General features: G+C 39.9%; 1 protein-coding gene across 2 annotated transcripts in view; it reads left to right on the top strand.

Annotated features, from left to right (window-relative positions):
- The window catches only part of LOC137241000 (apolipoprotein D-like), a 45,026-nt gene that overhangs the window by 3,702 nt on the left and 26,160 nt on the right, over positions 1–15,164 (top strand). The window contains exon 1 of one of the 2 annotated variants that reach the window (XM_067768111.1): positions 258–327. The exons of the other annotated variant lie outside the window; for it this stretch is intronic. Within the exon in view, the coding sequence (XP_067624212.1) occupies positions 305–327 (23 nt within the window). The 5' untranslated portion in view covers positions 258–304. Of the gene's footprint in view, positions 1–257; positions 328–15,164 lie in introns of those variants that run through there. 2 annotated transcript variants of the gene reach the window in all.

The following is a 15,164-nucleotide window of genomic DNA, read 5'->3' on the forward strand; positions in this document are numbered from 1 at the left end:
CGTACAAACAACACATTCCAGGATTACCCTAGGTTCATTTTCCTACATGGTGATTTTCCCTTATTTTGTCTCCATAGCTCTCAACTGAGTATGTAATGTTCGGATACACCAGAACTTAGCCTTCCTTACTTGTTTTATTTGGAATGGTATAATGAGTTTTGTGTGTGTGTGTAATTTTCGCTGAAAAACGGCATAGAGTGCAAGTATAAAAGGTTTGAAAAATTTTAATATCACAATATCAGTTTTAGTGTCGAAGACTAAAGTGATATTTGGTTGGGATTTCTACAAGATAATCCTATACAAAATGCAGGAGAATCAGTTTGATATGTAAGTAACTAAATTAATCTTATCCCTTCAGATTTATTGAAAATACAATAGTGTTGTAAATTAAGAGATATTTAAGGGTCAAATCCATATATTAGTAAAGGCCAAACTGCCATATGCCCTTTAGGCTTAAACTTAGAGAAATATACACATCCTGTTTTTGAATTTTTCCTGTGTTTAAATCGGATCTTGAAACTGCTATTTGGTATAGGTCCTAGAATGCTTTATCAAAAGGACGGAGTTCTGGTTTTAAATATTACTTCTCAGTTTGGTCGCTAAACAAACACAATGGACGGATATAAGTAGTCCATGTGGGGTCGGGTCCTAACGGACCAGCCAGATCACCCTAACATGACCTTATTGAGCCCGATGATTTCTGATATGATATTGTCTACATTCAATGCGTTCACACTCAAACAAAATTAAAAAAACCAAGAGGATCGATCCGGCTACGTTATCAAATCAATAGTTTATTTCTGCCGTCGGTTGAAAAACATATCAAAGTTCCCCTGCCAGAAATTATTAGATAATTTCATCGTCTATCTCCAAGAAGTAAATAAGTCAATACGGTTTGCAGGTACTAAGGCGATATAAATATTCATTTCATAAACAAACAATAAATACTTTTTAGAAATTTTTCCTTCATGCAGATATCATCAGCTGCAACGATTAAAATTTTACTTCGTTATTAACAGGCTTTTATTAGCTTGGCCTGTATGTAATGGAATTTTTGAGCATAATTTTCACCGGTTTCTAGAAGTCTGATTAATTTGAAACTTTGCACACGTATCAAGGATCGATGACAATGCATTAATGTGGTGGTGTGGTGACATCAGGTCAACGGTCATAAGGTCAATTGGCCTTATTTCCACTTTGAATGGCCATAAGATTGATTGAAACTTTGCACACGTATCAAGGCTCGATGACAATGCATTAATATGATGGTGCGGCGACATAAGGTCAACGGCCATATGGTCAGTTTGCCTTATTTCCACTTTCAATGGCCATAAGTTTGATTGAAACTTTGCACACGTATCAAGGCTCGATGACAATGCAATGATGTGATGGTGCGGTGACATAAGGTTAACGGAGATAAGGTCAATTGAACTTATGACCACCCCAAATGACCATCGATTTGAAACATTGCACATAATGCGAAAAACGCATTCCTTTATTAATGATAGAAGTGGATGCATGGCACATTTACGAAAGAGCATACTGGAGCCCTTTTTAACACGCTTTTATTAGCTTGGCCTGTATCTATCTGTGTATCTATGTATCCATGTATGTATGTAACGGAATCTGGAGTGGAGGCGAGAGCCCCGGTAATGCAGAGCTCCGAACTCTGTCGCGCCTTTTGAATCAATTTAAGATAGGTACTTTTAGATAGTGCAGGCCACCAGACCAAGGCACCATAAAAAATAACGGGGGCACAATGGCTGTGTAAATCCAGTAGGTCACCTTAAGGGAGAATCCCCAGGAGGTGCCAATTGCCCTCTTGCAGGTGAACAGCTCTGCTACTGCCTTCTTTGATCGCTCCACTATATGGTCACTCCATAATAGCTTCCACTACCTTGAGGCGCGCGCCCGGATATACCACCCCCATCAGCGTGACGGCGGCCCTATAGAGGTTTACCGACCTGGCGTCGTCACAGGCAATTACCTTGAGATTGCCCTGGAACCACCCTGCGTGCGGTGTAAGATGGCGGTGGACCAGGGTTGTCTTTCTTAACCTTAACGGCCACCGTAGCGAGCGCGTCCTCGATCCACTTCCACTGTTGTTTCTGGATCCTGCCATCTTCGCTGCTCTTGTCTATTATGCCAATGATCTGCCGACCCTTGGCAATTTCGGCGAATGACCCCTTTCGGTGCCGTGAGGCCCTTTTCGGTGCCGTGAGGTTTGATTCATCCATGGACCGCTGGCATTTCTAGGTTTCATCACTCTCGACTAAAACTTTTAAAATTATTTGAACTAAAAAATTTAAAATAAATAATAGTTTAAAAAAACTAAAAAAAACACGCTTTTGTAGCTCACAGAACTAAAAAATAGAAAATAATTTTTCAGTTAAAAAGAGTTTATATAACAGTAGTAGAAGGCCAAACAATCATTTATAGTTAATCACCTCAAAATAAAATTATAATAAAATTTAAGTTATTAACAGAATAATTTAATTCACAGTAAAAAGCGTGGGGTGCTTGATGTTGAATGTTACAATCATTCTTAAAATTTTGGCAAATAAATGTGTGCAAGAGTTTTATTTCCTCGTTTTGATGCTTTTCCATATATATAGTTGTCTTCTAAAAATTTTGCTAATTTCAAATAATCTTTGCTCCCATTGCTAATAGCTTCAAAATATTCTGGAATCTCATCAGCGGGAACAAAAGCAAGAGCCTTTAGTTGTCTTATTTGAAGTGCAAAAACCTCATCCGTTCCATATTACCTTTCCAGTTTCTCTTTTTGAAACCTACGCTATAATATCTAGCCAAAATGGAAAAAACAACCTTTATATTTGGCATCGGGAAAATATGATTGAAAAACTTTAACGCTTACTCATTCAAAATCAGAAAGAATAAGGTTGGGCTGATGGGTAATGTTATGACTTGAAGCAACATTTAAGAGTTCATTTACGAACTCAAAATAGCACTGCTCGGTCTTCTCCGACATTAAACAATAAACTAATGGAACTATTTCATTGCAGTTATCGGAACCAATTCGCCCTTGAATGGTAAAAAGTTGCCTTAGTAATGATGGCACAACTTTAAAAGTACCATCTATAATCCATATATTGGATTTCGACAGCAAACGTATGTTCTCGAAAGTAGCCATTAAAATGATGCAGTGGCAATCAAATTTTTCAACTGACAAAATAAATAATTTTTCGTTGACACATTTTAAATGGTGCGGTATTTCTAGCTCTTCAATGCATTGTGGGTTCCTTAATTGCAATTTTTGTCGCGATCTATATATTTTTTGTTGTTGTGCACGCGCTGAAGGCAAATATTTTCTGCTATGTTGTTTGCACTCGGCGGTTATGGTGGAAATTATCTGACATGGTTTTGCTATCGAATCTGGCAGCCTTACGCTTCGTTTTCACTATGTCAAAATCACTGACATCAAATACTGACATAACTGTCGTCATGGCGATTTGGTGTCAAATGTGTTTTCATTACATATTAAAAACTGGCATGAAGTCGATATAGCAGTGTGTGCCAAAGACTGTCATCAAATTGTGGTGTCAGTCGATTGACATCCAGTTTTCACCACTGACGTCAAACGTTAAGTAAATGTTTTTGACAGCGATGGGGTCATTTCGGGACTATTTCGGGATCATTTGGGGTGCCTACCGGCATTATTTCTAGTTGCTTTTCGGGTTCCGTCCGGGATCCCAACGGGGTCATTTCGGAACTTTTTCGGGATCATTTGGGGACCCTTTCGGGATCATTTTGGGTACCTTCCGGCATCATTTCTAGATGGTTTTGGGTATCCGTCCGGGATCCTGTCGGGGTCATGTCGGGACTTTTTCGCGACTAATACGGGATCATTTGGGGACCCTTTCGGCATCATTTCTGGAGGGTTTTAGGGATCCGTCCGGGATCCCATCAGGGTCATTTCGGGACTTTTTCGGGATCATTTGTGGTACCTCCCGGAATCATTTCTAAATGGTTTTGGGTATCCGTCCGGGATCCCGTCGGGGTAATTTCGGGACTTTTTAGAGACTAATACGGGATCATTTGGGGACCCTTTCGGCATCATTTCTGGAGGGTTTTAGGGATCCGTCCGGGATCCCATCAGGGTCATTTCAGGACTTTTTCGGGATCATTTGGGGTACCTTCCGGTATCATTTCTAGATGGTTTTGGGTATCCGTCCGGGATCCCGTGGGGTCATTTCGGGACCTTTTCTCGACTAATACGGGATCATTTAGGGACCCTTTCGGCATCATTTCTGGAGGGTTTTAGGGATCTGTCCGGGATCCCATCAGGGTCATTTCGGGACTTTTTCGGGATCATTTTGGGTACCTTCCGGCATCATTTCTAGATGGTTTTGGGTATCCGTCCGGGATCCTGTCGGGGTCATTTCGGGACTTTTTCGCGACTAATACGGGATCATTTGGGGACCCTTTTGGCATCATTTCTGGAGGGTTTTAGGGATCCGTCCGGGATCCCATCAGGGTCATTTCGGGACTTTTTCGGGATCATTTGTGGTACCTCCCGGAATCATTTCTAAATGGTTTTGGGTATCCGTCCGGGATCCCGTCGGGGTCATTTCGGGACTTTTTAGAGGCTAATACGGGATCATTTGGGGACCCTTTCGGCATCATTTCTGGAGGGTTTTAGGGATCCGTCCGGGATCCCATCAGGGTAATTTCAGGACTTTTTCGGGATCATTTGGGGTACCTCCCGGCATCAATTCTAGATGGTTTTGGGTATCCGTCCGGGATCCCGTGGGGGTCATTTCGCGACTTTTTCTCGACTAATACGGGATCATTTGGGGACCCTTTCCGCATCATTTCTGGAGGGTTTAGGGATCCGTCCGGGATCCCATCAGGGTCATTTCGGGACTCTTTCGGGATTATTTGGGGTACCTTCCGGCATCTTTTCTAGATGGTTTTGGGTATCCGGGTCGGGATCCCGTCGGGGTCATTTCGGGACTTTTTCGCAACTAATACGGGATCATTTGGGGACCCTTTCGGCATCATTTCTGGAGGGTTTTAGGGATCCGTCCGGGATCTCATTAGGGTATTTCGGGACTTTTTCGGGATCACTTGGGGTACCTTCCGGCATCATTTCTAGTTGGTTTTGGGTATCCGTCCGGAATCCCGTGGGGGTAATTTCGGGACTTTTTCGAGACTAATACGGGATCATTTGGGGATCCTTTCGGCATCACTTATGGAGGGTTTTAGGGATCCGTCCGGGATCTCATCAGGGTCATTTCGGGACTTTTTCGGGATCATTTGTGGTACCTCCCGGAATCATTTCTAAATGGTTTTGGGTATCCGTCCGGGATCCCGTCGGGGTCATTTCGGGACTTTTTAGTGACTAATACGGGATCATTTGGGGACCCTTTCGGCATCATTTCTGGAGGGTTTTAGGGATCCGTCCGGGATCCCATCAGGGTCATTTCGGGACTTTTTCGGGATCATTTGGGGTACCTTCCGGCATCATTTCTAGATGGTTATGGGTATCCGTCCGGGATCCCGTGGGGTCATTCCGGGACTTTTTCGAGACTAATACGGGATCATTTGGGGACCCTTTCGGCATCATTTCTGGAAGGTTTTAGGGATCCGTCAGGATCCCATCAGGGTCATTTCAGGACTTTTTCGGTATCATTTGGGGTACCTTCCGGCATCATTTCTAGATGGTTTTGGGTATCCGTCCGGGATCGCATCGGGTTCATTTTCTGGATGTTTTTTAAGATCTGTCCCTGAGCCCGTCAGGGTAATTTCGGAACTTTTCCGGGACTATTTCGGGATCATTTTGGTACCCTTCAGGGATCATTTCTGTGTGGTTCTCTGGATAAGTCTAGAATCGTGTCGTTGTCATTTCGGGTTTTTTGGGACTATTCCGGTAACGTTTGGAGACCCTTTCGGGGCATTTCTGGATGGTTTTCGGGATCCGTCCGCGATATCGTCGGGGTCAATTCTTGGCTTTTTCTGGATATATTCGGGATCATTTGTTGGATCCTATCAGGTTATCAGCTCATATAGATCTTTTTTTTTTACTCAATTACAAAAATAAAGTGCATTAGACAGAAACAATTTTTTAAACAGATACCTTGATAAGCAGGCTAACGTGAATAGCCCATACATTTCATTTTCTCCTTGCGGACGGGGCCGCGGGTAAATGCTAGTATATTTATAAAGAGAAAAGGAACTCACGCGGAAAGACCAGCGCAGGCTGTTCCACTTGGCAGATACCTCAAATCGCGACATCTTTAAAATATCCGCCACATCTTGCCATTGAGCCTCCCTCAAATTCCGGTCCCTGTATAGAGACGAAAGAAAATTCAAGATCCCCTCCCTGACCTCTACTTCCTGCAATAGCCTCTACGTTTGCTCGGCTGTCCATTTTTCAGTCAGTTTTCTCACCCGCTTCCTTTTTTCAGTGGTACTGCCGACTGGATGAACGAAAATTGCAGAATTTGAAGCTGACTTATCCATTACGTCCTCCAACTACTCCAACCCCAAACGGCAACCCTACTCAAAAATGTCCCTATTGTAATGCGGAGTGATATACCTTTCGTTTGATACTCATATCGGCATATCTCATGCAATTTTTTTTAATTTCGAATTGGTGGCAACCCTAAATGGCAACCCTACTCAAAAATTATCCTATTGTAATGCGGAGTGAAATACCTTTCGTTTGATACCCATATCGGCATATCTCATGCAATTTTTTAAATTTCGAATAGTTGGCAACCCTAAATGGCAACCCTACTAAAAAATTACCCTATTGTAATGCGGAGTGAAATACTTTTCGTTTGATACCCATATCGGCATATCTCATGCAATTTTTTTTAATTTCGAATTGGTGGCAACACTAAATGGCAACCCTACTCAAAAATGATCCTATTGTAATGCGGAGTGAAATACCTTTCGTTTGATACCCATATCGGCATATCTCATGCAATTTTTTTAAATTTCGAATAGTTGGCAACCCTAAATGGCAACCCTACTAAAAAATTACCCTATTGTAATGCGGAGTGAAATATCTTTCGTTTGATACCCATATCGGCATATCTCCTGCAATTTTTATACTCAGTTGAGCAGAGCTCACAGAGTATGTTAACTTTGATTGGATAACGGTTGGTTGTACAGGTATAAAGGAATCGAGATAGATATAGACTTCCATATATCAAAATCATCAGTATCGAAAAAAAATTTGATTGAGCCATTTCCGTCCGTCCGTCCGTCCGTCCGTCTGTCCGTTAACACGATAACTTGAGTAAATTTTGAGGTATCTTGATGAAATTTGGTATGTCGATTCCGGGCACTCATCTGAGAACGCTATTTAAAATGAACGATATCGGACTATAACCACGCCCACTTTTTCGATATCGAAAATTTCGAAAAACCGAAAAAATGCGATAATTCATTGCCAAAGGTGGTTAAAGCGAAGAAACTTGGTAGATGGGTTGACGTTATGACGCAGAATAGAAAATTAGTAAAACTTTGGACAATGGGCGTGGCACCGCCCACTTTTACAAGAAGGTAATTTAAAAGTTTTGCAAGCTGTAATTTGGCAGTCGTTGAAGATATCATGATGAAATTTTCCAGGAACGTTACTACTATTACTATATATATGCTAAATAAAAATTAGCAAAATTGGATGAAGAACATGCCCACTTTTTAAAAAAAAAATTTTTAAATTCAAATTTTAACAAAAAATTTAATATCTTTACTGTATATAAGTAAATTAAGTCAAAATTCAACTCCAGTAATGATATGATGCAACAAAATACAAAAATAAAAGAAAATTTCAAAATGTGCGTGGCTCCGCCCATTTTCATTTAGTTTGTCTAGAATACTTTTAATGCCATAAGTCGAACAAAAATTCACCAATCCTTCTCAAATTTGGTAGGGGCATAGATTCTATGACAATAACTTATTTCTGTGAAAAAGGGCGAAGTCGGTTGAAGCCACGCGCAGTTTTTATACACAGTCCACCGTCTGTCCTTCCGCTAGGCCGTTAACACAATAATTTGAGCAAAAACCGATATATCTTTACTAAACTTAGCCCACGTACTTATCTGAACTCACTTAATCTTGGTATAAAAAATGGCCGAAATCCGACCATAACCACGCCCACTTTATCGATATCGAAAATTACGAAAAATGAAAAAATTCCATAATTCTATACCAAATACGAAAAAAGGGATGAAACATGGTAGCTGGATTGGTTTATTGACGCAAAATATAACTTTGGAAAAAACTTTGTAAAATGGGTGTGACACCTACCATATTAAGTAGAAGAAAATGAAAAAGTTCTACAAGGCGAAATCAACAGCCCTTGGAATCTTGGCAGGAATACTGTTAGTGGTATTGCATATATAAATAAATTAGCAGTACCCGACAGATTATTTTCTGGATCACCTGTTCCACATTTTGGTCGATATCGCGAGAACGCCTTCACATATATATCTAAGGGCCACTCGCTTTTAAAACCCTCATTAATACCTTTAATTTGATATCCATATCGTACAAACACATTCTAGAGTCACCCCTGGCCGACCCTAATGGCGATATCTCGAAAAGGCGTCCACCTATAGACCTAATGCCCACTCCCTCTTAAAATGCTCAGTAACACCTTTCGTTTGATACCCATATCGCACAAACATTCTAGAGTCACCCCTGGCCCACCCTAATGGCGATATCTCGAAAAGGCGTCCAACTATAGACCTAATGTCCACTCCCTCTTAAAATGCTCAGTAACACCTTTCGTTTGATACCCATATCGTACAAACATTCTAGAGTCACCCCTGGGCCACCCTAATGGCGATATCTCGAAAAGGCGTCCACCTATAGACCTAATGCCCACTCCCTCTTAAAATGCTCAGTACCACCTTTCGTTTGATACCCATATTGTACAAACATTCTAGAGTCACCCATGGCCCACCCTAATGGCGATATCTCGAAAAGGCGTCCACCTATAGACCTAATGCCCACTCCCTCTTAAAATGCTCAGTAACACCTTTCGTTTGATACCCATATCGTACAAACATTCTAGAGTCACCCTTGGTCCACCTTTATGGCAATATCTCGAAAAGGCGTCCACCTATAGAACTAAGGATTACTCCCTTTTAAAATACTCATTACCATATTTCATTTGATACCCATATCGTACAAACACATTCTAGAGTCACCCTGGCCACCCTAATGGCGAGATCTCGAAAAGGCGTCCACCTATAAACCTAATGCCCACTCCCTCTTAAAATGCTCAGTAACACCTTTCGTTTGATACCCATATCGTACAAACATTCTAGAGTCACCCTTGGTCCACCTTTATGGCGATATCTCGAAAAGGCGTCCATCTATAGAACTCAGGATTACTCCCTTTTAAAGTACTCATTACCACCTTTCCTTTGATACCCATATCGTACAAACACATTCTAGAGTCACCCCTGGCCCACCCTAATGGCGATATCTCGAAAAGGCGTGCACCTATATACCTAATGCCCACTCCTTCTTAAAATGCTCAGTAACACCTTTCGTTTGATACCCATATCGTACAAACATTCTAGAGTCACCCCTGGCCCACCCTAATAGCGATATCTCGAAAAGGCGTCCATCCTATAGACCTCATGCCCACTCCCTCTTAAAATGCTCAGTAACACTTTTCGTTTGATACCCATATCGTACAAACATTCTAAAGTCACCCCTGGCCCACCCTAATGGCGATATCTCGAAAAGGCGTCCACTTATATACCTAATGCCCACTCCCTCTTAAAATGATCAGTAACACCTTTCATTTGATACCCATATCGTACAAACAAATTCTAGAGTCAGCCCTGGTCCACCTTTATGGCGATATCGCTAAATGGCGTCCATCCATAGAACTATGTCCTACTCTCTCTTAAAATACTCTTTAATACCTTCCATTTGATACACATGTCATACAACCACATTCCAGGGTTACCCTAGGTTCATTTTCCTACATGATGATTTTCCTTATTTTGTCTCCATAACTCTCAACTGAGTATGTAATGTTCGGTTACACCCGAACTTAGCCTTCCTTACTTGTTTTATACTCAGTTGAGCAGAGCTCACAGAGTATATTAACTTTGATTGGATAACGGGTGGTTGTACAGGTATAAAGGAATCGAGATAGATATAGACTTCCATATATCAAAATCATTAGTATCGAAAAAAAATTTGAGTGAGCCATGTCCGTCCGTCCGTCTGCCCGTTAACACGATAACTTGAGTAAATTTTGAGGTATCTTGACGAAATTTGGTACGTAGGTTCCTGGGAACTCATCTCAGATCGCTATGAAAAATTAACGATATCGGACTATAATCACGCCCACTTTTTCGATATCGAAAATTTCGAAAAATCGAAAAAATGCGATAATTCATTACCAAAGACGGATAAAGCGATGAAACTTGGTAGGTGGGTTGAACTTATGACGCAGAATAGAAAATAAGTAAAATTTTGGACAATGGGCGTGGCACCGCCCACTTTTAAAATAAGGTAATTTAGCAGTATTGCAAGCTGTAATTTGGCAGTCGTTGAAGATATCATGATGAAATTTGGCAGTAACGTTACATGTATTACTATATGTATGCCTAATAAAATTAGAAAAATCGGAGAACGACCACGCCCACTTTAAAGAAAAAAATTTTTTTAAAGTGAAATTTTTACAAAAAATTTAATATCTTTACAGTATATAAGTAAATTATGTCAACATTCAACTCCAGTAATGATATGGTGCAACAAAATACAAAAACAAAAGAAAATTTCAAAATGGGCGGGGCTCCGCCCTTTTTCATTTGATTTGTCTAGGATACATTTAATGCCATAAGTCGAACAAAAATTTACCAATCCTTGTGAAATTTGGTAGGCGCTTAGATTCTAGGACTATAACTCCTTTCTGTGAAAAATGGCGAAATCGGTTGAAGCCACGCCCAGTTTTTATACACAGTATAATATATCATTACTAAACTCAGTTCACATAGTTATCTGAACACACTTTGTATTGGTATAAAAATGGCCGAAATCCGACTATGACCACGCCCACTTTTTCGATTTCGAAAATTACGAAAAATGAAAAAAATGCCATAATTCTATACCATATACGAAAAAAAGGATGAAACATGGTAATTGCATTGGTTTATTGACGCAAAATATAACTTTAGAAAAAAACTTTGTTAAATGGGTGTGACACCTACCATATTAAGTAGAAGAAAATGAAAAAGTTCTGCAGGGCGAAATCGAAAGCCCTTGGCATCATGGCAGGAATACTGTTCGTGGTATTACATATATAAATTAGCGGTACCGGACAGATGATGTTCTGGGTCACCCTGGTCCAAATTTTGGTCGAAATCTCGAAAACCCCTTCACATATACAACTACCACAACACCCTTTTAAAATTCTTATTAATACCTTTAATTTGACACCCATATTGTACAAATACATTATAGAGTCACCCCTGGTCCACCTTTATGGCGATATATCGAAAAGGCGTCCACCTATAGAACTAAGGCCCACTCCCTTTTAAAATACTCATTATCACCTTTCGTTTGATACCCATATCGTACAAACAAATTCTAGAGTCACCCCTGGTCCACCTTTTTATCGATATTTCGAAAAGGCGTCCACCCATAGAACTAAGGCCCACTCCCTTTTAAAATACTCATTAACACCTTTCTTTGATACCCATATTGTATAAACGTATTCTAGAGTCATCCCTGGTCCACCTTTATGGCGATATCTCGAAAAGGCGCCCACCTATAAAACTAGGCGCAACTCCCTTTTAAAATACTCATTAACAACTTTCATTTGATACTCATATCGTACGAACAAATTCTAGAGTCACCCCTGGTCCACCTTTATGGCGATATCTCGAATAGGCGTCCACCTATAGAACTAAGGATTACTCCCTTTTAAAATACTCATTACCATCTTTCATTTGATACCCATATCATACAAACACATTCTAGAGTCACCCGTGGTCCACCTTTATGGCGATATCTCGAAAAGCCGTCCGCCTATAGAACTAAGGCTTACACCCTTTTAAAATACTCATTAACACCTTTCATTTGATACCCATATCGTACAAACAAATTCTAGAGTCACCCCTGGTCTACCTTTATGGCGATATCTCGAAAAGGCGTCCACCTATAGAACTGAGGCCAACGCCCTTTTAAAAAACTCATTAACACCTTTCGTTTGATACCCATATCGGCATATCTTATGCAATTTTTTTAAATTTCGAATAGTTGGCAACCCTAAATGGCAACCCTACTCAAAAATGCTCTTATTTTAATGCGGAGTGAAATACCTTTCGTTTGATACCCATATCGGCATATCTCATGCAATTTTTTTTTAATTTCGAATAGGTGGAAACCCTAAATGGCAACCTTACTAAAAAATGTTCCTATTGTAATGCGGAGTGAAATACATTTCGTTTGATACCCATATCGGCATATCTCATGCAATTTTTTTTTATTTCGAATAGGTGGCAACCCTAAATGGCAACCCTACTCAAAAATTACCCTATTGTAATGCGGAGTGAAATACCTTTTGTTTGATACCCATATCGGCATATCTCATGCAATTTTTTTTAAATTTCGAATAGGTGGCAACCCTAAATGGCAACCCTACTCAAAAATGTACCTATTGTAATGCGGAGTGAAATACCTTTCGTTTGATACCCATATCGGCATATCTCATGCAATATTTTTTGTAATTTCGAATAGGTGGCAGCCCTAAATGGCAACCCTACTCAAAAATGTTCCTGCTGTAATGCGGAGTGAAATACCTTTCGTTTGATACCCATATCGGCATATCTCAAGCAATTTTTTTAAATTTCGAATAGGTGGCAACCCTAGATGGCAACCCTACTCAAAAATGTCCCTATTGTAATGCGGAGTAAAATACCTTTCGTTTGATACCCATATCGGCATATCTCATGCAATTTTTTTTAAATATCGAATAGGTGGCAACCCTAAATGGCAACCCTCAAAAATGTCCCTATTGTAATGCGGAGTGAAATACCTTTCGTTTGATACCCATATCGGTATATCTCATGCAATTTTTTTAAATATCGAATAGGTGGCAACCCTAAATGGCAACCGTACTCAAAAATGTCCCTATTGTAATGCGGAGTGAAATACCTTTCGTTTGATACCCATATCGGCGTATCTCATGCACTTTTTTTTAATTTCGAATAGGTAGCAACCCTAAATGGAAACCCTATTAAAAAATGTTCCTACTGTAATGCGGAGTCAAATACCTTTCGTTTGATACCCATATCGGCATATCTCATGCTATTTTTTTAAATATCGAATAGGTGGCAACCCTAAATGGCAACCCTACTCAAAAATGTCCCTATTGTAATGCGGAGTGAAATACCTTTCGTTTGATACCCATATAGGCGTATCTCATGCAATTTTTTTTAATTTCGAATAGGTGGCAACCCTAAATGCCAACCCTACTAAAAAATTACCCTATTGTAATACGGAGTGAAATACCTTTCGTTTGATACCCATATCGGCATATCTCATGCAATTTTTTTTAATTTCGAATTGGTGGCAACCCTAAATGGCAACCCTACTCAAAAATGATCCTATTGTAATTCGGAGTGAATTACCTTTCGTTTGATACCCATATCGGCATATCTCATGCAATTTTTTTAAATTTCGAATAGTTGGCAACCCTAAATGGCAACCCTACTAAAAAATTACCCTATTGTAATACGGAGTGAAATACCTTTCGTTTGATACCCATATCGGCATATCTCATGCAATTTTTTAAATATCGAATAGGTGGCAACCCTAAATGACAACCCTACTCAAAAATGTCCCTATTGTAATGCGGAGTGAAAAACCTTTCGTTTGATACCCATATCGGCGTATCTCATGCAATTTTTTTTTAATTTCGAATAGGTGGCAACCCTAAATGGCAACCCTACTCAAAAATGTTCCTACTGTAATGCGGAGTCAAATACCTTTCGTTTGATACCCATATCGGCATATCTCATGCAATTTTTTTAAATATCGAATATGTGGCAACCCTAAATGGCAACCCTACTCAAAAATGTCCCTATTGTAATGCGGAGTGAAATACCTTTCGTTTGATACCCATATCGGCGTATCTCATGCAATTTTTTTTTAATTTCGAATAGGTGGCAACCTTAAATGGCAACCCTACTCAAAAATGTTCCTACTGTAATGCGGAGTGAAATACCTTTCGTTTGATACCCATATCGGCATATCTCATGCCATTTTTTTTTTATTTCGAATAGGTGGCAACCCTAAATGGCAACCCTACTCAAAAATGTTCCTATTGTAATGCGGAGTGAAATACCTTTCGTTTGATACCCATATCGGCATATCTCATGCAATATTTTTTTAATTTCGAATATGTGGCAACCCTACTCAAAAATGTTCCTATTGTAATGCGGAGTGAAATACCTTTCGTTTGATACCCATATCGGTATATCTCATGCAATTTTTTTAAATTTCGAATAGCTGGCAACCCTACTAAAAAATGTCCCTATTGTAATGCGGGGTGAAATACCTTTCATTTGATACCCATATCGGTATATGTCATGCAATTTTTTTTTTAATTTCGAATAGGTGGCAACCTTGTGAGACATTCTGAGTGGCAACACCTAAGTAGAAAGTTTTAGAAGGTGATACATTATCTCTGTGCCAAATTTCATTTAAATCGGTTGAGCCGTTCCCGAGATCGCTCGGTTATATAAACAAACAAGAATTGCTCGCTTAATGAGAGATTTGCCAGCATGTTGGCAAATCTTTTTTGTGTGTCAAACGTTTCCAACAGCGCTGGCAAACTGAAATTTGGTCGTTTTCACTTGGATGGCATTTTGTCTGACAGTGAGCTGTCAAACCTGACTGCAAACGCAACTGACACTATTTGACAGCCCGTTTTCATTATTTTGGCAACATTTGACGACATATATGCCATAATGAAAACGAGGCTTTACCAACATCAAGATCAGCAGCAAAGCGATCATGGCTGTGTTCCAAAATAGAATTAATTAAAGTGTGCACTCCATTCTAATCAATTAAGGTAGTTGCTCTACCTATGCAGAAATTAGTCTTGCGTTTGTCACAACACCAATGCACTCTGCCATCTCGTTGTGTGTCTACATGGT

This window comes from Eurosta solidaginis, chromosome 2 (assembly GCF_040869045.1).
Source record: "Eurosta solidaginis isolate ZX-2024a chromosome 2, ASM4086904v1, whole genome shotgun sequence".
Lineage (NCBI taxonomy): Eukaryota > Metazoa > Arthropoda > Insecta > Diptera > Tephritidae > Eurosta > Eurosta solidaginis.